We start from the raw sequence: 25011 nt of genomic DNA on the forward strand, positions 1-25011 counted from the left end.
GTGTGATTAAATTAATTTATTCTTTGCAGTAGGACTGCACTAAGCGTGTGAGAAATCACCATCAGTATTCACGTTTCTGATGTTGTTCTCTCTTGATTGCTCGCTGGAAAACAAGCCAGTTGCCAAATACACGCTTTAAAATTAGATACTCTCTATTAATCAGTAATGAACTTGCTGGCGAGCTTCATGTTACCACCAACAAACATCATCTTTTGTTGATTTTTAATCTTCAAAAGCATTTATTGGTGCTTCATAACAAAAACTGATAGATCAAACACCAGAGGCAATGTAAATTAATATAAATGATGTGAAAACACGGAATTATTTTCTTTTAATCTTTGGGACTATCTCTAATATTAGATGCCTGAGCATTTTACGTCAGTGGGTATATTTTAAACTATGGTTATTAAAATGTGTTCTGTAATTCTGACAAACTACCGAAGGTAAGTAATTACTATTAAATTTATTTAATGATTAGACTTCTTCAGGCTCTAGAAAGTGCATGGGGCATCAGGGAAATTTGTGTATAAACTGATTTCAAAGTTTCTGAAAAACAGTTTACCTTATCAATAAGTAGATTTATAACTTTATGGTAAAAAGGACATTTTGCTAATTCAAATGTGGTAGTATGACGGCGAATGTCCACTTTGAAAGGAATCCATCTTAAAATGTTAACAAGGGATCTGATATTTTTGTCTCAAAACTCAACTGGACCAATTTCGTGACTGCTGGATGGCCACAGGGAACCAAATCTCTATGCTCTTATATACTTAAATATATATATATAGCTATATACCCCGTATCCTGTCATACACTATTTCCTTACACTGCACAGATGTAACTAAATCTTATCACAATTTCCCCCCTGAACTGTATCCTCAGGGGTTGTTTTCTGGCCCCTCAGAGGCAAACTAAGAGTGCAAGGAGAGGGCGACCAAACCCTTCTCGCCGGGATCTCCGGACACCAGGACCCTGCACGGACACGACGGAGTCGCCGAGGCTTTTAGTTCAGTCAGTGGGAAGCAAATAGATGCCGGAAATTATTTAGTTCCACTAAATAGAATCTGGGGCTAAACGGCACCAGATTAGGTGGCGTAGTGCTTTTATTCTGCAGTTTGCTGACACAGAGCCTGATGGTATTCTGCACCAGAGAAGAGAAAAAATAAAGAAAAAATAAAAGAAGAAAACAACCTCCACCTGCTTAGAGCCTGAACATATCAAATCATAGAATGGTTAGAGTTGCAAGGGGCCTTAAAGATCAAGTTACATCGGTGGAGCAAGCTGTGTTTAGAACAAATAAAAAAAATATTATGTTTGGTTTTAATATATTATCAGTGGAGTTTTGTCTTGAAGCAACATTTCAGATTTACAGATGGGTGATTTAGGTGCTTTTTTTATATATGTATGATTTCCTCTCTAATATTATACCTCTCCTAAAACTCTACTAACATTTACTAACATTTAAATCAGAATCATTAAAATTAGAGCCTCTATTTCTTTGCTTTTTTAAAGAGAACAAATTGGTTTAATAGTCATTAAAAGCGGGTCTTGGAAGCACCTACTGCACTGCCATAATTTGATCGAGATTGTGATTCTGATGACAAATGTCAACGGTGGAGTCACACGATGAGATATTAACGTAGTGATGCACACACAGCCCCAGCTCCCGTCCCTCGAGTCACCCTCGATCCTACTGGCTTTCAAAATTGCACACCTTTGTCTGAACATCACGGCCGGATCCATGTTTGCTGAGGTCATTCGGACAACTTGGCGAATTTCTTTGGCAATCATTCGGAGTTTCTCAAAATTTACCAGGCCATCCACTTTCGAGTCATTTCCTGCATAATCGAAACACACATATATAAACAAAAAATAGTAAGAAATACTTTTTTAATGAGCAATGTCTTTCTAAGTGCTCCACATTACCCTTCCTCCCTCCTGCCTCTCCATCAAAAAAACTTAAATCAAAATCGGAAGAAAGCAGGAAACTCTGGCAAAACACAAATGACAATCAGGCCCAGACTATCCAGCATTGCTCTTGTTCATCTATTTCTAGAGTAACAAGTACTAGTAGGAGGAAAAAGGAGTAGGTGAACTATCTCCAAATTCATTGGCATAGATGTTAAAATAATATAAATACAGAACTGACATCAACAGCGCTCGCATTCTGAAAGTAGTTCAAACAGTTCTGAAACACCACAACCAAGAATTGGGCATATTTCGGAAATGCTTAAGCCCTGAACCAATTGTGAACAGAACGTTGTGTAAAAGGAAAAAAAAATTGAAATGTTTAAACAAAACCCCTTGAAAATGCTGAAAGCAGGAGTAGGAGGTGTTGGATCATCGAAGCTGTCTGAAAGCCACAACACGGAACGAAAACCTAGAAACATCACAGCAACAAGTTGTTGTAAGAGAAATAGATTTGAAATAGTCTAACTACCAGTTCACACACTCACCTACTCCTCCATCCTAAACCTTAGGACGGCTGATGAAGATTAAGCAGGGCTTTTAAAGCATTAGAAATATGCATTTAATTCTTAATTTTCATCTAAGATCATGCATTCAGAGTTCTGTTTTATTTTCCTCCTACAAAGGATGCATCAAAAGCATCCCACTGGTGGCAGCTTCTTTTAGACATTTGTTGAATCACGGAGCACTGAAGAAAGGGCTAAAGTATATTCAATTCTTAGTTTATTATTTCTCTATGTTTGACGTTACCTTCATGCAGAAAGGTGATATCCTTCTTGACAACGGGAAAAAGCGGAATAATGGGAGGCTGCATGCTCTGGCTGCTGAGGATGTTGCGGTATTTTGCCATGTTTCGTGATGGATCAAAGAGATCCTGGAGGTCTCTGAGGTGCTTTTCGTACTTGCTCGGTAACTTTTCCCAGGTGCCTCTGAGACGTGCTACCGGCGCTAGATTTAACCCGCTGCAAGGCAGATACGCTTCATTATTAGCCATTAGCGGAATCGTCCCCTTTCGTAACAAAGTAAAGGGTTGGGGTTTTGTTTCAAGGATTAAAAATAGCTTTCACAAGGTGAACCGGAAAGCTGGGTGAAGGCCAGGCTGCAAGCTCATCACAAGAAATCTCTGCTGTTCGCTCCTCTCAACGTGTGGAAGAGAGAACTGTAAAAAGCACGACTGCTTCCTATCCACAAGGTACCAATTCCCCGTCAGCCTGCCAAAAGAACCTCTCTGTAACACAGCACTGATGCCCGGTGAATTTAAGAATCGCTTCTTCTCCTGTCAAAATGTACACCACAATAAGGACAAAAAAGGGTGAGGAATGAATGAGGTGAATACCCGGCTACAGCAGCGAGAAGAGCGCAGGGAGTATCCCGAGGGAAAGCACAAGACTCAAGAGGAATATGTTTGGAGCATTTGTAAACGAGCACCAACAGACTGAGGAATCGGAAGCAGCTGATATGCTAAAGCTTGTTATTGTGCCCTCATTCTCAGTAAGTAAAAATATATCCAGAATTAGTTGGCTGCAATTAAAAAAAAAAAAATTTAAAAACTGAAATATATCCATCCTCCCGATCATAATTTGTCATCAATTTTGCTCAAGAAATTTTGCAATGATTGTGAAGTCCTTGTAGCTGCAGAACTGGAAAGTGCTATTCTCCAGCATTCACTAATAAATCCAAAAATTATCCAATTACTGAATTTGCCACTGTAAGAAGATATTTTTTTTTTCTCATTTTCAAAGCTTGAAAAGCTTATTTTCTATTTGTTTTATTTTTTTATTACAGATTTCTCTCCATGTTATTGTCAAAGCACAAACAAAGCCTTCTCTCAGGTGAAAAAAATCAAACGCGCGCCACCAGACAGCTCCTCTTTCCCGTGCCCCATTGGGATGATGATCTTCCCGTTTCGTGAAACATATGGCATCATATTGATACGCAGTGAAAGAGAGCCCCTGTGGCATACGCTAACAGAAACATATCCTTCTGGAACTAAGGGTGAAACAAAAGCTAATTTATTTGCTGCTTTTTTTTTTTTTTCCTGGACCAAAGACCACTTCAGTCATGGCCCGATTAGACTTAACTGAGAAGTAGGAAGAATCATTTCTCCACCCACAATAAACCATGAGAAATCACGGAGGAGAATATAGAAATTAGATTCAGTATCCACATGTGTATTCACCACGTGATGAGCAGCCACAGCCCCAAGTATCCTATAAGGAAATTCATGAATTCTTTAATGCGCGACTAAACAGAAACCAATAACATTTGATAAACCGGCTAGATGTGGAAAAAGCTATTCAAAAATGGCATTTTCAAAGATGGTGCTGATGCTGGGATACAGCATGAATCCAGAGCTTTGTCTGATGAATCACAGTGCCTTTTTTTTAAAAAAAAAAAAAAAGTAAAACCTGGGTATAACATAAACGCACATAAAGGAAATGCTGAACTGATGCTGTTAAAGTAGTAGCATCTAGTATGAATCAGAAGAGAAAGTCTAAATGTGCAAATGAAGAAAAAAAAATAAAGAAGCAAGTAGATGACAGGAAAGAATGAAAAGGAAAATTAAACTAAAACAAGACTGATTTGAGGAAGTCCGCACAATGAAAGGAAGAAATAAAGTAATCTCATCATCGCAGATCTGACTCAGTGCACACTGAAAAAATAACAATGACTGAAAAAAAAGAAGGGAAATTGGGTGCCAGAATCACGGCAAATGACAGCAACGTTCAGGCAGGTTTCTGAAGTTCATGAATCAAACAGCACTTTTGTCCAAATCTCCTCTTTCCCACCAGGGAACAGTTAGAGAAGAGACGGTCACATCACCCACTGCAATAAGACTGAACTTCCCAGGCTGAGGAAGGCAAAGACGGCAGCGACAAAACACCTCTTTGGACAGTCTGGCTCCTGAAAAGCTTGGTAATTCCCTTAAAACCACCGTCCCCAGCGGTGACCTGCCCAGGAGACACCTACTGCCTTTCTTTCATCGAGATGAACAGAATCGCCTTTGCCAGCACAAATCAGATGGGACAAATGGGAAGTATTTTACCTTATAACTGCGAACATGGAATTGAAGTTCTTGCATTCTCGACAGTGGAGGGCGATTTTAATGAAATGCTTAATGATCTTCATTCTTTTGAGTTGGTTGGGCTCGGCTAAAATTTCCATGGCAACCCAGAACGTCTCTTGGTTGATGACATCCTCAAACTGTTTCAGGTGAGCGTTTCCTGTTTTGGAGTCCAGCTTATAAAGGTCATCGATGTATTCCGTGGGCTCAATATTGCGGAATAATTCGAAGTCCCTCATGGAAAGCTGAGTGGCGACCTCGATGGTGCTCAGCTGTAGGAGGGAAATCTGGCTTTCCCTCAGGAGCTCTTGAGCGTCCTCGTCTGAGCATAAGGTCTCTGTCTCCATATTGTTTTTCAGATAATACCTAAAGAATAATTGAGTTGCGGTAAAAGGTTAGGGATGCTCTTCAGAGATTCTGTGAACACAAAGACATTGAACTACTCTGCTCAACGCGGACACTACTGACACCGCGGGGCGTTGACGTGAGAGTCTTCCCGCGTTACTGTTGACAACCCAGAGGAAGGGGCAAGAAGGGACAGCACAACCTTGTACTTCACCCGCTATAAAATACCATCATTACACTGAAATAAATAAAAACAATTCAAAAGCTGTTTTAATCTGCCTCTTTGTTAATATTTTCTGCACTCTACACTGTAGACACTCTACACTGTAGCTACACCGTAGCTTTCACCTTCAGAAAAAGGTCAGTTACTTTTCCATTTGTAAATTCAACAGTGAAATAACATGTTAAATACACATTAGTCCTGAGAAATCCCTTGCTAATGTACTTCTCCACTTCTTACACAAATCTAGTGTGGTTTCTTATATAAATTTAGTGTGGCATATTAATATTTACACGAAGCACATAGTATTCAGGAAATGAAAATGTATCTGGAAAATTCATTTCCACGGTCCCAAGCAGATGACTTTCAGATATACAAAAGTTTATTCCTCATAAATTCCCTCCGTTGCCTAGCAAAGAAGACTAAAGAACTTTTTACTTAATAAACCTTCTTCTGGTGCAGATCAGATAAAAATGAAGCACTTAACGTTTCAGAAACATTCATAACAGTTTACATGAGAATGGAAGAATTTATCTCAGGTTAGTATCAGTCCATTGCAGTGGGACATCGCCGAGAAAGAAATTAATTGTATGCTTTAATCCTGGAGCACGTGTGGAAAGTGTCAGAATAAATATAAAGTTTTTTTAAGTGTAAGCCACTATATAAGTTATCCTGACCTGCTAAATTTAGTTGTCCTCAGGCAAGCTGGCTGGAGATTTGGGGAGGGGTTTTTTGGATGCGGAAAGGGAAGGTGAAACAAGGAAGACAAGAGGGAAATGTGAGTTCCTGCCACTTACTTGCTCATTCTTCTAATAGATACCTGTCTGTTTTAATTAAAATGTCCCTCCCCGATGTATAAATCCTAAAAACCAAATAAATCCAAACCGAAATCCCAAGGAGGGCCCAGTTACCGTCCATTGAGCTGAATCCTGTCGGCCAACTTGGAGAACTGATCCGGGAGCCTCCGCTGCTTGATGACCCCCTCGGGGCTGACGGAGACTTCACAGAGGGAGTAGGTCTCGGGGGCTCCCGTCAGGTTGAACTCGTGGACGGCGTGGCTCACCACCTCTTTTGCTGTAGTGTCTTTGCTGATGATGATGTAGCAACTCTGCTGATCCGCTTTGAAAACTCTGATTACTTGATCCGGGATATCTAAAATAACAGAACAGCACCTGTAAGGCACAAAGCTCTTTCTCCCTTGAAAAGACACGCGGCCATTTGCTGTATCGTTTGATAGCCAGAAAACAGACAAACAGCTAGCGAGAAAAAAAAGCCATGCTGGACTTGGTAATTATTCCTTAAAATATTCAGTCGTTTTTCCCAACTTTGAGAGGGGAAAAAAAAAAAAAAGACAACTCTTCTCCTCTCTGCATTTCCACAACTGAATTAATTTACTTATTATCCTACGGCCACAATCAAAGCACAAGACATCCAGATCTATGACTGAGCTGGAGATTGTCCTTCTCAGCGTGTCTCAAAAACTTAGGCAGCATCATTCCTTCTTTGGCTCTTTTGTCTTTGCCAGAGCCAGCAGCAACGCGAGGGCCAGGTCCCTCTTCCCAAGGACGGGAAGCCACCGCTGAGCACGCGTGGAGGGCGGGAGGACTGGAAGAGGAAAGGAGATTTGGTTGCTCCCATAACTAGCTGCAAACTTTTACACTCCCTCTCTCACCCTGAAGGAGATAAGCTGCTGCCAGCAGTTAATTCTTTGGCTGGCGTACTCACTTATAGCACATTTTATGTATCGTAAGTGCATTAGAGAACTCAGCTTTACTCTGAGGCAGCCTGCAGCAGGAAATAAGTATCTGCAGAAACACACGTTTAATCTACAGCTTGATGATTGGAAATAATTCACCCCATTGGCTATTGCAGAAGGCTTGATTTTTCAAAATAAAATTGATTGGGAAAAAAAAAAATGTCAAGAGTCAGAGTGCAGACTAATTGAAAACGGAGGGAAGAGCAGTTTTCTGTTTTCCCCCCTCCTGAAGCTCTGAAGACTAAAACTTCCCAAGTTTTCTGCAGACCTGAGAAGGTGGGAGGCTCTCGCTGAGCCCCCCGAGCCTGGAGCTATCCCAAACCCAGTAACTCCTGCAGCAGAAATTCCCGGGGAGTGAAGTGAAGGGGCTGATCCTACCGCAACAGCGCTTCGCTTCCCTCACCAGCCTTTAATACCCTAAGCAGTAAGTGCCCAATCTGTGCATTTGGGTGTGTGAGCTGCCACCCGAGGGATGTCCCCAGGACAGGGAGTGACAGGGTGTCCCTCTGCCTGGGGGATCTGCCACTTCTCCCAGGAGACACGTCCTGCTGGGCTGCGCATCCCAGTCCTTCCAGCTTCCCTCCTCTGAGCACCCAGTTTTACGTGCTGCTTACCCCATCGCCTAGACATTGATTTTTCTCCATCAAAATCCACTGCTCAAGGAAGAAATGAAGATGCCTTTTAAAGGACAGTGACCTTGGGGTCACTCTTTACTTGCATCAGGATTTACTGGTGTTATGGGGGCAAGGAGCAGGAATTTCAAGGCAAAAAGTAAGCAGGTAATTTATGATTCTGCACCAAAATTTTACCCCCATTGGGAAAAAAGAGAAGCCTCAACAGCAGCTGTAAATAAATTGGAAAATGACGGGAAACAAGGCGTCAGAAAAAATTCTGACTGAAAACAAACCCTACAAACAGTTTTTTTACTATGACTTATCACATTGCCAGAATAGTCACGTCAACAGCTGGGGAGTAGTTGAATTTGAAAAGCTCTATGCATACATGAATGGGGGCAATAAAAGGGAACAATAAATATCATGTACTCATTTCAGAGTGAAGACAGTGAGAACGCCACGCTGAATTATTTGGGAAACGGGTGCACTCATAAAAATCGTAATAAATCAACAGAAGAGCCAAAGAACTACATCTTGGTATTAACTTCACTAAAAATCAGAATATACTCAGGGTACAGAATCAAAACTGAAATGCAATTTGGGAAAAATAAATAAAAATCACCATGCAACCGACACAGTGGAACCTGTAAGGACATGGACCTGTTGGAACGGGTCCAGTGGAGGGCCACGAAGATGATCAGAGGGCTGGAGCACCTCCCCTATGAAGACAGGCTGAGAGAGCTGGAGTTGTTCAGCCTGGAGAGGAGAAGGCTCCGGGGAGACCTCATAGCAGCCTTCCAATGTCTGAAGGGAGCCTCCAGGAGAGCTGGCAAGGGATGCTCTGTCAGGAAGTGTAGCGACAGGACGAGGGGTAATGGTTTTAAATTGGAAGAGGGGAGGTTTAGATTAGATATTAGGAAGAACTTCTTTGCTGTGAGGGTGGTGAGAGCCTGGCCCAGGTTGCCCAGAGAAGCTGTGGCTGCCCCATCCCTGGAGGGGTTCAAGGCCAGGCTGGATGGGGCTTGGAGCAACCTGGTCTGGTGGGAGGTGTCCCTGCCCAGGGCAGGGGGGTTGGAACTTGATGATCTTTAAGGCCCCTTCCAACTCTAACCATTCTATGATTCTATGATCCCATCTTCACGGTCTTTGCTTTTAAGCAGGTAAATATTAATAAAAATTCTTTCCTATGCATGATTCAGCTTGTGGCTACAACACAGAACGATTTTGCATGCACAAAATTTTAGTTATAGTGTCCAATAGAAAAAAAAAATAGGTATCAAACTATGTTATCATCTAAAACTTCTATAAAAGGGATGTCAAGCAACCTCATTCCTTTAAAGTAAGGTCACAGAGGAGGGAAGGGACCTGGTGAAGTCACTCAGTGGCAGAAATGGGAATAAACTGCAAGTCCTCGCAGTGTTCAGCCCAGTGCTGTGCCCGTAACGGGAACCTCTGGGCTGGGTTTATTAAAGGGCAGGTTACCCAGCCCTAACACTAATCACTACGTCAGCGCAAGGTCTGGCAGTGTTAAGTTCAACAGGCAAAGCCATGCAATATTAAGGTTTTCAGGATGCTCTACATCGGGATACTTACAGTAAAACCCAACAGCTGCCGGCAGGAAAAAAAAAAGAGAAACACTGCGTCAACACCAAATCAAGATGTTTACAAAACTTATCAAGAGTACATAGTACACTGTCAGAAATATTTTGCTTTTCTCTGCCATTCAAAAATGACAGTCTATTTGTTATGGTAAACTTTAAGGTAAGAAAGACTAGTTATCCACATTTCATATTAAGCATCTTAAATGAAGATTCTTAGAGAACACGTGTGTAGTTCTCACACAGGCAGCACAAACCTGGATTTGCAGCAAAAGAGAACTTATTTGCTATGGATATTTATGCATTTGATCGGTTCTATCTGTGTACATCCCCTTTAAAGGGGAAATCTGCAAGTTTATACAAACATAAGCCATAGCCAGAAGGCACTTTCCAGAATATATAATTATGCACAGAACTTACACTTGAAATAGGGAAACATGATTCTGACATGCCATGTTTACAGGCAGCTGCAGATAACAACAAATACCTCCTGCAGCCACCCCATAAACTACAGGAGCAGCAAAGCAAGCGTAGACTACACATCTCAAAGCATTTTTCATTTATTTCTGACATACAGCTGAATACACTTAATTTTTGTAAAACTTGAACATCACTGTGTTGGTACCATGGCAGTCCTAAGTTTTTCTGCCTGAAATGTAAATTCAAGGAGGGTGGATGGACAAATGAAATCACCAAGAGAACAGGTGTCGGGAGGAGAAAGGTGCAGCCAAGAACAACCTGCTTCCACCAGAGCTCTGATAAACTCCAGTAAATCACATACACTCAGAAGTGGAAAAATGCATATCTTTGTAAAAAAGTTGAGTTTCACATTACAAAAGAGCAAGAGAGATTCAGGCAGTTTGGATTTTCAGGCAATCTCCAGTTTGGACCTGTTGGGGCCACGAGATAAATCGGTAACTGCCCTCGACGCGTTTGATGCTGGTAAAAGACGTAATTTTTGCCCTGAACCAGCTGCCTTGTAATTATCCCACAACTCAAGCTAACGCTGCTGTTTTACCTGAAGGATTAGAGAAATCCAGGATGCTCGTCGTGGGCTGGAGCAGGTCGGGGCTGCTGGAGGAGAGTGTCCCCGGGATGGGCATGATGGCCAGGCTGTGCCTGCACTGCCGCGTCCCCACGATGCTGTCGTCCTGCGACTGGCTCACGCTACCGTCGCTGCAAAACACACTCGGTTCAATTACATGTGCTAAACTCCTTACGTTCATCTCGGGATGAATGAAACCGAGAAAAATAATGGCACTCAGGTGTTTAATTACATGTTGTAGATTGGCTTTCAACACAAGGACGGAGAAAAAGCAGATTTGAAAGCATTCACTGGGAGAAAAAAGATATTTTGGTTCTTGTTCTGCATTTATGGGTCAGATTTGTTGCATTTTTTTTAAAACCATAAGCAACATGACTGAAGATAACACGAAAATACAATACAACAATTTAATATGGAACAATTACTGTTGGACCACAGAAGTCTGACAAACCTGAACAGTTTTGGAGGCAAGATGCTGAATCGGGTCTTGTCTAAGATTTTCCTGATCCTGTTTCTCCCACCAGATACAGTGTTTGCTTTCATTTTCTTGTTTCCCTTTTCACGGGGAAACATCTGTTCCACATCTCCAGGCATATCTGGGATGGAATAACGATTGTTTTTCTTCTCTGCAATTTTTGGAATATGCGGAATTCCATTCTTCTCTTGCCCTATCCTGCAGAGCAGCTCCTTAAACACTGCAAGAGAAGGTACAGTCATTGTGATTTACCTTTGCACACTTCAAACTTCACACTGAATTCTTCCCTCCCTCCCCCAATCCTTTCTCTTCCCGTATCCCTGCAGAAAAAGTGAACCAAAGAGTTACAAACCAGGCACTACACTGCATTTTCATCTGGATTCTAAAAGTGCGGGTCTTTTCCCATTTAAGTTCTGCTTTTCATTACATTGGGAGAAAGAGTAAGCCCTAAGTGTTCAATGAAAACAATCAAACATTCTGCATAACAGAGTTCTCCCAACTACTTTTGAAATTAGCACCTATCACAGCAAATTTAATAGACCTAATAAATTGTTACTGGATAGATAATCAAGAAACATTGCATTCATGGCAATCAGCTTTATGTATTTATTGACTTTCTTGTCTGCATCTTTTAGGCAATGGCATGCAGATGCTTTCTCAAGAATAACTACAAGACAGACTGATATTTTCCAAAACAGCTTTTGTTTTCTTTTCCTAACACTGTCCAGAAGCTGCATCAAATTTCCTATCGCATTTATCACACTCAGCCAGTCCACTACCAACACTGACATGGCCCAAGATATAATTCCATGGAAAAGACAGTGTTTCTGTTCTTCATGTTTCTTCCCACATGTTAAAGGCGAAAACAAATTCTTCAAATTTGTTTATCAATATAAAGTTGTTTGTTTTTTGTTTTTTGTTTTTTTTTTTACATTTTTCAAAAATCTCTTAAAATCTTTTTAAAGCACTCAAGTCAGAAATTTGGTATTTTCTGCCGAAAACATGGTGCTAGTGGGAGAATGCAGAACTGCACAGAGTGAATTTCTGTGACTGCCCCTATGTGCAAGGCAACCAGGTCTTTATAGAAAGTCCCAGCCAAATTGTGTATTTCGATTATGCAATAAAATTCAAGGCTCCAAGCCTTCCTGGTACAGATTCAAAAATAAGAACGGGAATTGCTCTTTGTCAACACCAATTAAAAACAGAGTAGTAAGTATCACTGTTGAAAAAAGCTTCAAGACATGAATTCATTAAAATGCATCAGAGACGTCACCTTGAAATTCTATCAGGTAACAGGAAGAGAAGAGCTTAGAACCCACTCCTAAAGGTATGCTGCTTACCTTTATAATACAAAAGAAAAAGTTACAGTTGTGCTTTATTTTACGTGATTTCACATTAGTCTGTACCAACCGGTTACTGCAGCTGCTTTATGCTTTTTTTTTTTTTTTAATTATGCCAATAAGCAACCTCTAGGATCTTGAAACTTTTTACCCGCACAGTGATAAACAGAAAATAATAATTTAAAAGAAAAACAATAGTGAACAAGGGCCGGTAACTGGAGGAAGAAAGAGAGACCATCAGAAGGTCTCAGACACAGCTACAGAGGAAGGAGCTCTCTTGTGCAGCGCCTGGTTCTTTCTGTTGCTGTGGTTATTCTGTTGCCTGAACAGGATTATGGAAAAAGAACAGATGGTTTGACTGAGATTTTTAAAGAGGTATTTATGTGTTTATATTCACGTTGACAATTAAAAGTCAACATTTATATGTCATACTGCTTTTTATATCCCCTTTTCAGTTTTAGATATAAAGGCAATTTATCCGATTGCTCCTGCAGCCATTATAAAAAGTTCTACAAAAAAGCCCAGTTTGGGATTTTTCCTGTTTCTTGGCAAAAAACAATTTGGCCCCGATCCCCTGGCTGTGTTTCAGCCATATCGCATGAAGGGACACTAAAGCCGCTTAAACAGTCATTTGAGGATTTCTCGGGGAGTAAAAGAGCTGGCTGTGCTGGCTTGGTGCCACCCAACGCGCAGCCCTTGGCACACGAGAACTTCTCCGAGCAAACGGAGGCGCAACGAGGGGACTTGGGCACAACTTTTCACTCCTAGAGTGCGTCGGGGGTGGGGGGGTGGGGGGGAATAAAAAAAAAAAAAGATAGAATCTTATTGCACTTCTAAAGCCAGAAAGACTGGAGTTTTTCTGCACGTGCACAAAAATAACCCATGTATAAAGTCTACTCACCAAAAATGTTTGTCTTTACAGTAATGGAGAGATGAGTGTTGTTCCTTAAGATTTCCAGAGCTTTTGCAAAGGTAATGTTCTCAAAATTCTGCCCATTTACTTCCATTATCTTTAAGAAAAAATAAAAATTGGACTATTAGGAGAACAACTGTTTATGGCAGACTTACAAATACAAAGGTGATAATACAGGCACAGTAAGAACCTTCCAGAAGTTATTATATCATCTTTACAGCAGTTGTAGAATGAAAACATTCCTTGTAAAATAACTGGTTTCATCATGTCAGTGAGGATATACCCAGTAAACAAGCCGGGACCTCCATTCCCACCTGAGAAATGCTTTAAACAAATGTATTTTCTGGGGTAACTATTAGAAACTGCACCCGAATCAAAAATAGTGGATCGTGAACAGTATAACTGAGATTCCATCAAAGATGCTGGGAGGGCTGGAGCCCCTCTGCTGGGAGGACGGGCTGAGAGAGTTGGGGGGGTTCAGCCTGGAGAAGAGAAGGCTCCGGGGAGACCTTTGAGCCCCTTCCAGTCCCTCAAGGGGCTCCGGAAAAACTGGGGAGGGACTTGATGAGGGAGGGGAGCCATAGGAGGAGGGGGAAGGGTTTGACACTGAAAGAGGGGAGATTGAGATGAGATCTCAGGAAGAACTTCTTTGCTGTGAGGGTGGTGAGAGCCTGGCCCAGGTTGCCCAGAGAAGCTGTGGCTGCCCCATCCCTGGAGGGGTTCAAGGTCAGGTTGGAGGGGGCTTGGAGCAACCTGCTCTGGGGGGAGGTGTCCCTGCCCAGGGCAGGGGGTGGCACTGGATGGGCTTTAAGGTCCTTTCCAACCCAAACCATTCTATGATTCACCCAGTGTGAACTGTCATTGCTCCACCAGCCCCCGTGAACTGATTCCCACCTCATGTGAATCATCCCAATCCAACAAAACCAGCCGATGGCTTCAATTTAACCATCTCTGACCAGAAAGTCTCCTACAATAACCACAACTTGGTTTCTTTTCCCTTTCTGTTTTTGAAACATTTAAATACTTTAAATATTTTGAGAACTATTTAATAGAAACCCATTTAACACATGTGAACTGAAGCCAAGCTGCGGCACTCACAATAGAATGCTTTTAGTGAAGAGCATATTCTTTTTGTTGACAACACCACACTTGGTTGAACCAGAATATTTTAAGTGAGCTTTATTCTTTTTACCTGGTCACCACGCTTAAGTCCAGCTTCGGCCGCTTTACTGCCCATCTCCACAGTCTCTACAAAAATACCGAAGCCCTTGTCGCTGCCTCCGAGGAGGCTGAAAAAGAGCGGTGAATCTCTAGAAGGTTTTTGTAGGGTAATTTGTCTCCATTTCGCTTTGGCAGCACAAGCAATATTCAGCAATCTGAGATGTCCTTTCATTTTCTGTAAGGGAGAAGACACAAAATGGAACGTAATGTTTCTTTTACCAGAAATGGAAAACCAGTTGTGAAAAACACCCCAAGTGCCAGAAAAAGGACTTTTGATACCATGTACCCAAATCATACTAAATAAACCTTGCACTCTTCTGCAGTAATGCAAAAACATATAAATGAGTGCCATATGTACTATTTTATATGGACTTTATATCTAAATATATATTTAAGAATGAAAATGTCCACGTTAAAAGCCATTTATTGACTGTTAGACTCGCAGACTACGATGTGTTAGTCACTCGTAACACTGGAAAATGAAAATGTCTAATATTAGAAAGTATGACAGTCGTTCCTTTTTGCTCCTACCGTATCTTCCAAGTTCTTTTCAAACTCTTCCAGAAATCCAGTCATAGCAGGATCTCCTTCAAAGTCATTAAAATGATTGTTCACCCACAGTAAGACCACTCTGGTGACCTGTAAAAAAAACATAACGATGTATTTATAAAGGTACCAGTGATTTTTCTCCTATAGGCTTTAATCTATAAGCAAAGAAGAATACAAGGACATGGCAGAATAACACATGACAGATCACTGCATCTGTTAACAAGCAGAAGACGTTTACACTTTATATCATCTTCTCGTTTCCTTTATTTGTGGAAACAAATGAAAAATAGAAAAACTAAACGTTTTTATACCTAATTGGCTACATCACCTGGTACTTCCTGGTGCACAAATCCATCTTCAGTCAAGTCTTCCTTGTGCTGTTTATAAACTTATCTTTTTAAAGCATCCTAATGATCTCCTCACAGAAAGCTCTCAAAAGTACATTATGATAATAAAAAGCTTTCTTTTAAGAACTTTTAGCTAAATCTTCAGGTTGCTTTTATGTGTGCTACAGAGCTACTATCATTCATGATAAAGTCAGTCTGATGACTTTATCCATCCATCTTATAAAAAAGGTTGATCTATAGCAGTTTCTCTTCTAAAAATAAACAATTTCCTGAGACAGTTGTGTGGTGGGCTTTTTACTTTCCTTTTCTTAAAAAAACGGCAGTTGTCAAAATGCACAGCATGGAAAAAGGTAAGAAGAGAAGCAGTAACCACAGCACAATTTCCTACACAAAAAAAAAATACAGCGTTTCGATAGTCTGTTGGGTTTCCTTCAGCTCAGAGGTAGAACACAAAACCGCTGGCAAAGAATTTCACTGCTGGAATTTTCAACAACTTGGACATGGATACAAGTTCCAGACGATGAATATTTTTCACGTGTACGTACGTACAGTTACATGGAGCTGAACCTCATTCTATTTATGGAAGCATTTTTATCAACTGCACCTGTCTTGAGCAGAGTTTATTCTAAGCACAGAGTTCGTAATAAGCTGCTCCAACAAAACATGCTCAATGCACTGAAAAGTTCCACAGCAGAAAATGCTGGAAGACAAGCACAACGCGGCTGTGAAAAGAAAGATGGTACATCCAAGAGATCATGAATACAACTTCTCTGCATTTCTGGTGAAAAAGGATTTCAGAGGTTGGCATTCACATCTTTAAATTAAATAGAAAACAGTATTTATCATTCTGCAGAAGAGAAACAATGTTATACTGAATTTATGAGAGTACACTACACACATACAAACCTTTCTTGATATGGTGAAAAACACTTTGCTTTCAAATAGTTCATGTAAGATGGCTGGAGCATAATCCCAGTTTCTCAGCAACACCAAAAGGAATCAATTTGAAGTCATTTTCCCGAGAAACACTAATCTCTCAGACTCAAACCAACCTTATCTCTGAGGCTGTCCACTGTGAACCATTCCAAGAGTTTATTTCCAACTTCCAGGGGGCTCGTTAGAAACGTTCTGTACGTTAAAAGGAAATCTTCAATGTAGGTTGGATCCACAATAGAATGTTCTTCTATTAAGTGCATGATGAGTCGCTCGGGTGTTGCCTTAAAAATTAAATGCAAAAAATAACTGATATCTCTCATCACTACCTCCGTCTAGAGAGTATCTTGATATAAAACCATGTGAACAGTATAATCCTTTCTCCAATTTCAGTTCTGGCAAACTCAGGAGAAAACACACAAATGTGCTTAAATCAAATCTTCCTGCTTCTCTCAGCCCAAGTGTTTTGCATGGGTAATATCTGGCTAGAACAATTAGTAACTTCCCTGAATTTTATTTTTAATAAACAGTTGAAGTTCCTCGTCCAGATTACAAAAAACAGGTCAATACATAAAGATGTACAAAGGGTGCTCCCAATGCAAAACTCAATATCCGTGCTGAAGAGGTCTAATATTAAAAGAGAGTTTAAAGTGTATTTATAAAATAATATAAGAATTCCTTCCAATCAAATTTTTGAGCTGAGACACATTCTAGATTCCAACCAAAATTACATTTATTCACTAATAAAAAAGGTTTAATAGATTAACGGAAAGCATAGGAAGAAATTCACCTTGATAACTATGTGTCCTTTTCTGGTTCCGCTGCGATCCAGCTCCCTGTGCTCCTTTACCATAACGATCTCTCCTTCTTCCTCCACTTTGTGAGTGTTTTTTTCCACGTGGTTCAGAATCCTCCAGTAGTCCTGCTGGGCTATACACACAAACTGCCCCCAAACAACACGGGATTGTTAATAAATACCCATATCATGAACGTAGCCCCATCTCCGGGCTGCTTCAACACAATCTGATACCCACCCCACCCTGTTCTGGCCAACTACACAAGAAATAGAAGACAAATAGAACCAGTCACGTTCTCACATCTCCAAAATGTTACTGGAATGGGCTAAACATATAGAGGACAAAGCCTGTGAGAAGTGGAAATGGATATTTTCTACTTATCTGTTCCTGCTGCATGTCCGTCACATACAGAGCATGACTGGGGTGGACTAAGCTTATGTTTTAGCATAAATCAAAGTTGCTATTTCTCACGTGAAATAAATCTCAGCTGCTGAAGAGCATACAACTAACCCAACATCAGCAGAGCCCTTCACCCCAAAACACCAACCTCCTTTTTCCTGCTCCTGGAATAAATATCATGCCCTTAAGATGCAAGTAGTCTGTTTCCTTTTATTAGATGCTTTAAAATACCAGGTAGTTGTATCAAATGGTTATCTTACCTGACAATCATCTACTTTGGTTCTGACCACTCCATTCATGTACTGTTTGTCCAGGGAGGGAGTAATCCCAAAACTGTTTCCCATACAGAGACTCTCACTCTTCCCATCAGGATAGCTGATTTCCACTGTGCCATTTAAAATAACATACCAAGAATCGAGCTAGAGGAAGTAAAAAACAAATTTATTAAGTGAAGCCAATTCAACAACTTTTTTTAAGCTGTTCCAAGGCTCTTATCTCAGAAAAGCTTATTCTTGCAGCCTCCAGTTTGTTGTCACCACAGTTTTGCAACATCTAATTCACTAAAAATGTGCACTGTAAGGCAAGCAATAAAGATGACTGAAACAAGAACTCTTTTCAGCATTCTTCATTCATTTCAGAACTAATTCAGTAGGGAGGAATGCTGATGAATAGATTGCTTTTTTAATCAGTGGGCTAATTGCTGCAATATATTTATACCATTCAGTGAGAATGAACATTTGTCCCCTGGGTACCCACTTGGTCACTACCAGAGATGGGTCTGCCTCATCCTCTTAGAGGGATGACCTGCTACAGCCATTCCAGATGTCTTGATCCGAGGGCAGAGATTTCAAAATAGGGATTCAGAGCACCCACATCGGGAGCCTGACTGCTAATTTGCACATCTGTCTCCTCCCACTGACTCTGTATGGAAACTGCTCCTAATTTATACATTTATAATATCTACACTGTTGGGTGAGGATACCTCTTCATGTTAGCACTTTTAAAAAAATACACTATAAGAAGTTATTTTACCAATGGAAATGATGTGTTCTTCTATGCCACAAATAATCTTTAAAATGAACTCCTCCAGATGTTAGAACTTACCTGATAACAAGATACTGAATGCTGTGTTATGTCTACACTTGGCCACATTGAAGTCTTGAACAAGACAGTAAAACACAGGCAGAATCTCCCAGAGGGATGGGCTGAGGTTTGGGGGTTTTGGATATGGGTCACGGTGAGAGAAGAATTCTTTAACTTTCAGGTGTGGGAAAGGTGTGGAGATGGGAAATGGATTTTCCAGCCCTTCACCCCCAGATGCCTTTGCAAACCTTTATATAACTCATATAGCCTATCATTTCGGCGCCTGTAGCACTCAAATTGGGTTACAAGCAGTAACTTACTTCTTGGCCGTCTTCAAGTATGATGGCTCCTGCTTGCTCTACTACTTCAAATATCATCACTGAGCAGAGCTCTCTTCTCACAGACATAGTCATGTTTGCAAAGGCAGGGAGCTGATGCATAAATTCCAATAATTGCTCTGTTAGACAAAGGAAACATTTTTATGAAGACTGCGAGGCCCAGTGGTTCCTCAGACACCTTCCTCTCCACAGGTATATTAAATCTCAGCTACATTCATGGGAAAATAGCTCAGTGGTGTTACAATCCCTGTTAGTGCCTGGGGCTAAATGAGCCCAGTGTGCATTTTGTCATCAACAACCGGAACTGGGCTTTACGGTCTCGGTCGTGTTCTGATTGACTCCGACAGCAGCAGTCTGGCTCCAGTGTAAAAGCATTTCAGCTTCAAACATTTAGAAAAATTAAAAATACCCTTGCAGTACAGTAATTATAAGCTTGATAGGAGCATGCATTTTTTTCTAGTGTTTAGAGAAGTAATCTGAAGTATAGCATAATGCAAATTTTACTATTTAACTAATGCCAATTCCTAGTTAAACACGGCAGTAGATCATTTCCATCTTAGATGTTTTCCAGTTTACAATTCAGTAAATCTATACTGCAGTAATAGTATATTCTCTTTGACATTTAATAACTAGTTCAACAGTTTCAGGCAGTCAAAATTACCTTGCTACCTACCCCTCCTGTATATCAACACGTACAATGACTGCAATATGTAACAACTTAAGCATCTCCAAGACTGGTTTTTAAAATACCTAGTTCCTCAGAACAAATACTCTCTCAGATAGAAAGAAGAGATATCACTCAATTAACGCTATCGCTAGAGCAAAGCGACCTCTGGAAGGCATCATTCATAATTACGAGGCTATACATTTAACATTAACTCATTAAACAGTTTTCAGATATGCTTCTCTTACAGATGTTTTATCATATACTTTTACATAAAGATTTTGGGGTTTTTTCCTCCTCACCAATATCATCATCAGTTTTATCTGCAGGCTCTTTCTCAAGGCACTCTCGTACAACATCTCGCCCTAGAAGTGGATCTGAAGTTCTGTCAATATCTTCATCCTCTTCTTCCTCTTCATCTTCAGAGTCCACAGGTGCTTCTGGAAGACCTGTTAAATCAACGTCTCCCATCTCACTCTCCGTAGCCTACAAAGAAAACATCCATCGGACAATGAGTTCAGTGTCTTCAGTTTAATGATTTATGGTCTTAGGCAGCTAATACTGAAAGAAATGCTGTGACCAACAATTCAAACTAGAAATTGTAATAGCTCCTTTTCTGGACACTGAGAAAAACACGTTACGCTGAAAGGATGGTACAAATACACACCATTGGCATAAAGCAAGACCAGGCTACGGGCACGATCATCACAAGTTCTGACAGCAAAATTAACATACTGGGATATTTGTTCCCTGTCTTTACAAAATGGTTTTTTCACAATTCAAGAGTCTGTATTATTAACGAAATAATAATATAATCGGGTAGTACCATTGGTTCCCCAATGCCTGCAGACACACTTCTGCTGCCATCAATAGATGGCAATATAGACACCACAGCGAGCAAACACGTGAAGCAACGGTGAAAGAGAAAGCAACACTGGCAACAAAAAGCAGAATCGCATAGGAATCGTTTGCAATAATTCCTTATGTAAAGTTTAAATGATGTAATTGCATGAAAATAACTTTCCAAACAGATGGAAGGGGGGGAAGAAGTAGTATCAAATTTTCAATTTCCATAGAGTAGTTGCTCAACCACTTTTTTTTTCCCAGTTTAAGCCAGCATGCAAATCATTTCACTGCTCAAGTTCAAAAATTCGAACAACAAGATGTGTCACTGAGAAGTAGAAGGCAATTATATAAAGACTTGCAGAAAAATGAGTTTCTTCTTAAATGAACACATTTACAATATTCACTTTCACTTTGAAAGAAACCCTTGAGATTTTACAAAAACACTGATGACAAACTAATGCAGCAAACACTCTGCATGTTCATAAAACCTCCAAAATAAAGGATGGGTCTTGTCCAACCTGTCTTTGAACACTCTCAGTGACGGGGCAGCCAGAACTTCTCTGGGCAACCTGTCCCAGTGTCTCAGCTTCCCCATCATAAAAAATTTCTTCCTTGTATCTAAGCTAAATCTACCCTGTTTCAGTTTAAAACCACTGCCCCTTGCCCTGTCACTACAGGCCCTGGTAAAAAGTCTTTCTTATAAGCCCCCTTAAAGTCCTGAAAGGTCTCGCTGGAGCCTTAGTCCCTTTTCTCCAGTCAGTGGAGACTTCACCCAACTGCCATGACTTTTCCAGAGAGATGGACAGTCCCTCAGCATCTCCATCAGCAGCTCCCTCAGGACCCTGGGATGCACCTCACTGGGTCCCATGGACTTGTGTACGTTCAGGTTCCTCAGGAGGTCTCAAACCTGATCTTCTCTCACCATGGGAAGGACTTCATTCCCCCAGTCCCCACCTTGAGAGAAGTGGGAAGGGTGACTACCAGTGGAAAGCAAGCTAATAAAAACATCGAGTACCTCAGCCTTCTCCATGTCACTAGTTCCCCTGTTTTATTTATGGAGGGAAGTAAGTTTTCTTCAATCCTCTTTTTTCTGACCAACTTACCTGTAGAAGCCCTTCTTGTTACTCTTCACACCCCTTGCCAAATCCAGCTCCAGCTGTGCCTTACCTTTGCTGATTCCCACCCTACACATCCCTACATTCCTCCCAGGACACACGTCCCTGGTTCCACTATACCCATTTCCTTCTTGCGCTTTAGCTTGACCAGGAGGTCCCCACCCACCCATGCTGCTCTCCTGCCTTCCTTGCCTCATAAAAAACAATACTTATTTTAAGTGATTTAATCACAGCAGACTGTCTGCCTCCCTCTTCCTACACGCTCCGTGTTGTTCGGCTAATGCAAGCCCAGCACTTCCACAGCTGAGCCGCATTTATTTCCTTCTTTCACTAGACAGAAAAATACCGGGGTTTAGATATAACCTTGGACCTTTCAGCTTGTCCTCATTTTAATAATTAGCCAGCAACCCTAGGAAATAAGGCTTAAATGATTTAACATAAATATTTCTTTCAGAGTAGGATAATGATGCACATAGGGTTAAATCTGTTTTCTATTACATCACTTTACTGGCTTCTGTAGCTCACATTAACAGGTTTGGAATGAAGCCCAAGTGCAAATTGTGCTTGGAGAGTCTCAGCAGCACACCATCAGTACAGCATTTTATTCAAGGACTTTTCTAGCATTTCTTTATCTCAATAGCCACAATTTATACCAACTTTTCCAGGCAGACTACAGCACTAATACCCACTTTGATAACCTCAATTTAAGGTTAAGGAACGAAACTGAGGCTAAAGGTTCTACAGAAAAGTGACGGTTTAAAATTTTCATTGTATATCCTATATAGGACAACAAACAAATCTTCTCTCCTTTTTTTTGATAAATAAGTTATAATTTGATCAAGCCTTGAAATAAGAGATGGTCTTCAAACCGTGTGCCAAAGATTAGGTGCAGATGGTTGACAAAGGGTTGGCAGTCGGGCAGCGCCCGGAGGAACAAGGATCTGGCTCATAAAGGTTTCTGCAGGAGTCGCTGCTCTTCCCGAGTGCGATGCCCCAGCTGGTTCCATAATCAAATATCAAAAAAATCATTCTTCATGGAAACATTTATCAACTATTAATTTACAAAATGAAACCAGAAGCTCCAATCCTGAAACGCTACACAAATATGGATTTTGAGGATTGGGTCTATAGGGCAAGAATTCTCTCCGGAGAAGGCAGCAGGGACAGACCCAAATGGTGAGTGTCACGGAGATCAGATGGAAAATTAACACCAGTCAAAGCATATGTTTGCTATTTTAAAATCATACTATTATTACTCTATTTATAGCACTGCAAATTTTGCCAATTAACGTTTCAGCCGTGTTTGCCAAATGTTGATCATGGAGGTGTCCTGTGCTGGCCTACCCTGTGGAAGCCAAAGACGTAAGAACTGGCCCTTGCAAAGTTTTGGTGATGATGATACACGTCCCACTACAAGTTGTGTCAGAAACACACACGGACAGGAAAAAAAAAAAAAAAGTATTAAATATGCCTCAAAGATGTCCTGTTCCATAATAACTTCATATAATAACGTATTTTAGTGCTCCTGATTCCTGATGCGACCTGCTGGTAAAAGCAAGTTTTTTTTCCCCTTCCCTCACGTCAATTCTCTCAGGGGAAAAACGTCCAGGCTTTTTTTCAGAATTGATAGAAAAATCCTCAGTAAGGCCCACTCCCTGATGCATATTTTATAGATAATCCACTTTAATATCAAAACCTTAACCACAATTGAAATTATTGCTGGGCAATAATGTTGCTGCCCACAAATGCTATACACTGCCAGAGTGAGAAAGGAAAGATTTTAAAAAAAAAAAAAAAAAAGAAAAAGAGAGAGAGAAACTTTAAACACACCACTGACAGAACTCAACAGGTAAGAAAAAAAAAAAAAAGAGACACAAATTGGTCGTTAAGAGAACAGTACTGCAAGCTATTGATAGAGGCAATTAATTCATTATAGCTTAATGAGACCTGACCCACCTCCACCCCTACCTCTGTCTAAACACCGCAGCTCTGAAATTAAGCACGCTGTCAGAAGTGGATCGAATAAAAATTTTTAAAAATGTTTCCAAAAATCCACTTCAAGCAAATTAAATAAGTTGTTTTAAAAATTGTAGGGAATAACTTACTTTTTTTCCTATATTAAAAAAAGATGTCTGCAGTCCGACAAAAACAACTGTTCCTCAGTATTCCAAGCAAGTTGGACTTTGCAAAGCATACATTTAGAGATTTGACCACATAAAGACTGAAAGCTCTAACAGGGAGCAGTAACGGTACAGGAGAAGGGAGAAAAACATCTTCATAAATTTATTTTCATTAAGTTTCCGCAACTAAGCGAGGGTTTAATACACTGTGCTCCCAGCAGCGCTCACAGACGGGGCTCCTTTTCTCCTGATCCCACCTCAGGCTTTACATTCGGCGTTTCCTGTTCAACATCCTGGCCCGAGCGGCGGCGGGAGCAAGTGAAACCTCATTTCAACACTATCGATGAGTACAGTGTGCACGGATTAACGGAAAACCTTTCCAAACCTTAATAAAAAAAATTGTTTCAGTCTTTGGTTCTATTATTCTTAATATTTTCCTGTTCTGGAATTCCGATTGCACCACCTACTGTAAAAATTAATGTTAAGATGCCATTAATTCAAAAGGTCATTTCAAGGCTACATTAATCAAAATTATTCAAAAATGCTCTTCCTCTGCTGACATTAATGCTACTCCTCGAGAGTTTGGCGTGTAATAGATATGCAGCTGACTGCAAAAGCAAAGCATCGTTTTCCAAGTACTTTATGTATTTTAATGTACCAAAACCGCTTTCAGCTACTGAGCCAATACATTACACTCAAAACGTGGGTTTATTGCGTATCAAAGAGAATCTCTGCCTCCATAATATCATGATGAATATTGGGGGAGACACTTTTCTTTTTCTTTTCGATTTCAAACTCTGTCTATTTTGGTGTGTCGCTGCAGTGTAATGTTACTTAAACGCTGTGCCATGACGTTATCGCACACCAGCTCTCCACGCACGTGGAACTGGGCGACAAACACTAAGAGACTTCTCCAAAACTGTTATAGCTACTGCAATAAAGTCCATATAATGTCCCAGCAGCTTTTGACAGGATATTTTTTGCACATTATGCATACGAGAAGAAGATATGAAGAATTCACTTAAAAAGAAAGAAAGGGAAAAAAAAAAAAAACACCCCAGTGGGTTGGTGGTTGGGTTGGGTTTTTTCCCTCCCGTGACATGCCGGTTGCACGTCTCATCTTCACCCACAGTTTATCAAATGCTGGATTCTCCACTGCTGTTTCTCAGGATTAATGACACCGTAGCTATGACCATCCATCGCTGCAGTACTATCTTTGAAGATCTCCCAGGGGCTGAAGGGTGGGAACCTGCCTTGGCAC

General features: G+C 40.7%; 1 protein-coding gene across 1 annotated transcript in view; it reads right to left on the bottom strand.

Moving 5' to 3' along the window:
- The window catches only part of RAPGEF6 (Rap guanine nucleotide exchange factor 6), a 130618-nt gene that overhangs the window by 25195 nt on the left and 80412 nt on the right, over positions 1–25011 (bottom strand). The window contains exons 8-21 of the mRNA XM_074155810.1: positions 19972–20155; positions 18988–19124; positions 17845–18003; positions 17179–17331; positions 16508–16672; positions 15091–15198; positions 14531–14734; positions 13327–13435; positions 11062–11305; positions 10584–10741; positions 6509–6749; positions 5015–5398; positions 2719–2930; positions 1715–1838 (exon numbers count right to left, since the gene is read on the bottom strand). Coding sequence (XP_074011911.1) covers positions 1715–1838; positions 2719–2930; positions 5015–5398; positions 6509–6749; positions 10584–10741; positions 11062–11305; positions 13327–13435; positions 14531–14734; positions 15091–15198; positions 16508–16672; positions 17179–17331; positions 17845–18003; positions 18988–19124; positions 19972–20155 — 2582 coding nt within the window. The remainder of the gene's footprint in view (positions 1–1714; positions 1839–2718; positions 2931–5014; positions 5399–6508; positions 6750–10583; positions 10742–11061; positions 11306–13326; positions 13436–14530; positions 14735–15090; positions 15199–16507; positions 16673–17178; positions 17332–17844; positions 18004–18987; positions 19125–19971; positions 20156–25011) is intronic.

Source organism: Numenius arquata, chromosome 11, assembly GCF_964106895.1.
Source record: "Numenius arquata chromosome 11, bNumArq3.hap1.1, whole genome shotgun sequence".
Classification (NCBI taxonomy): Eukaryota; Metazoa; Chordata; class Aves; order Charadriiformes; family Scolopacidae; genus Numenius; species Numenius arquata.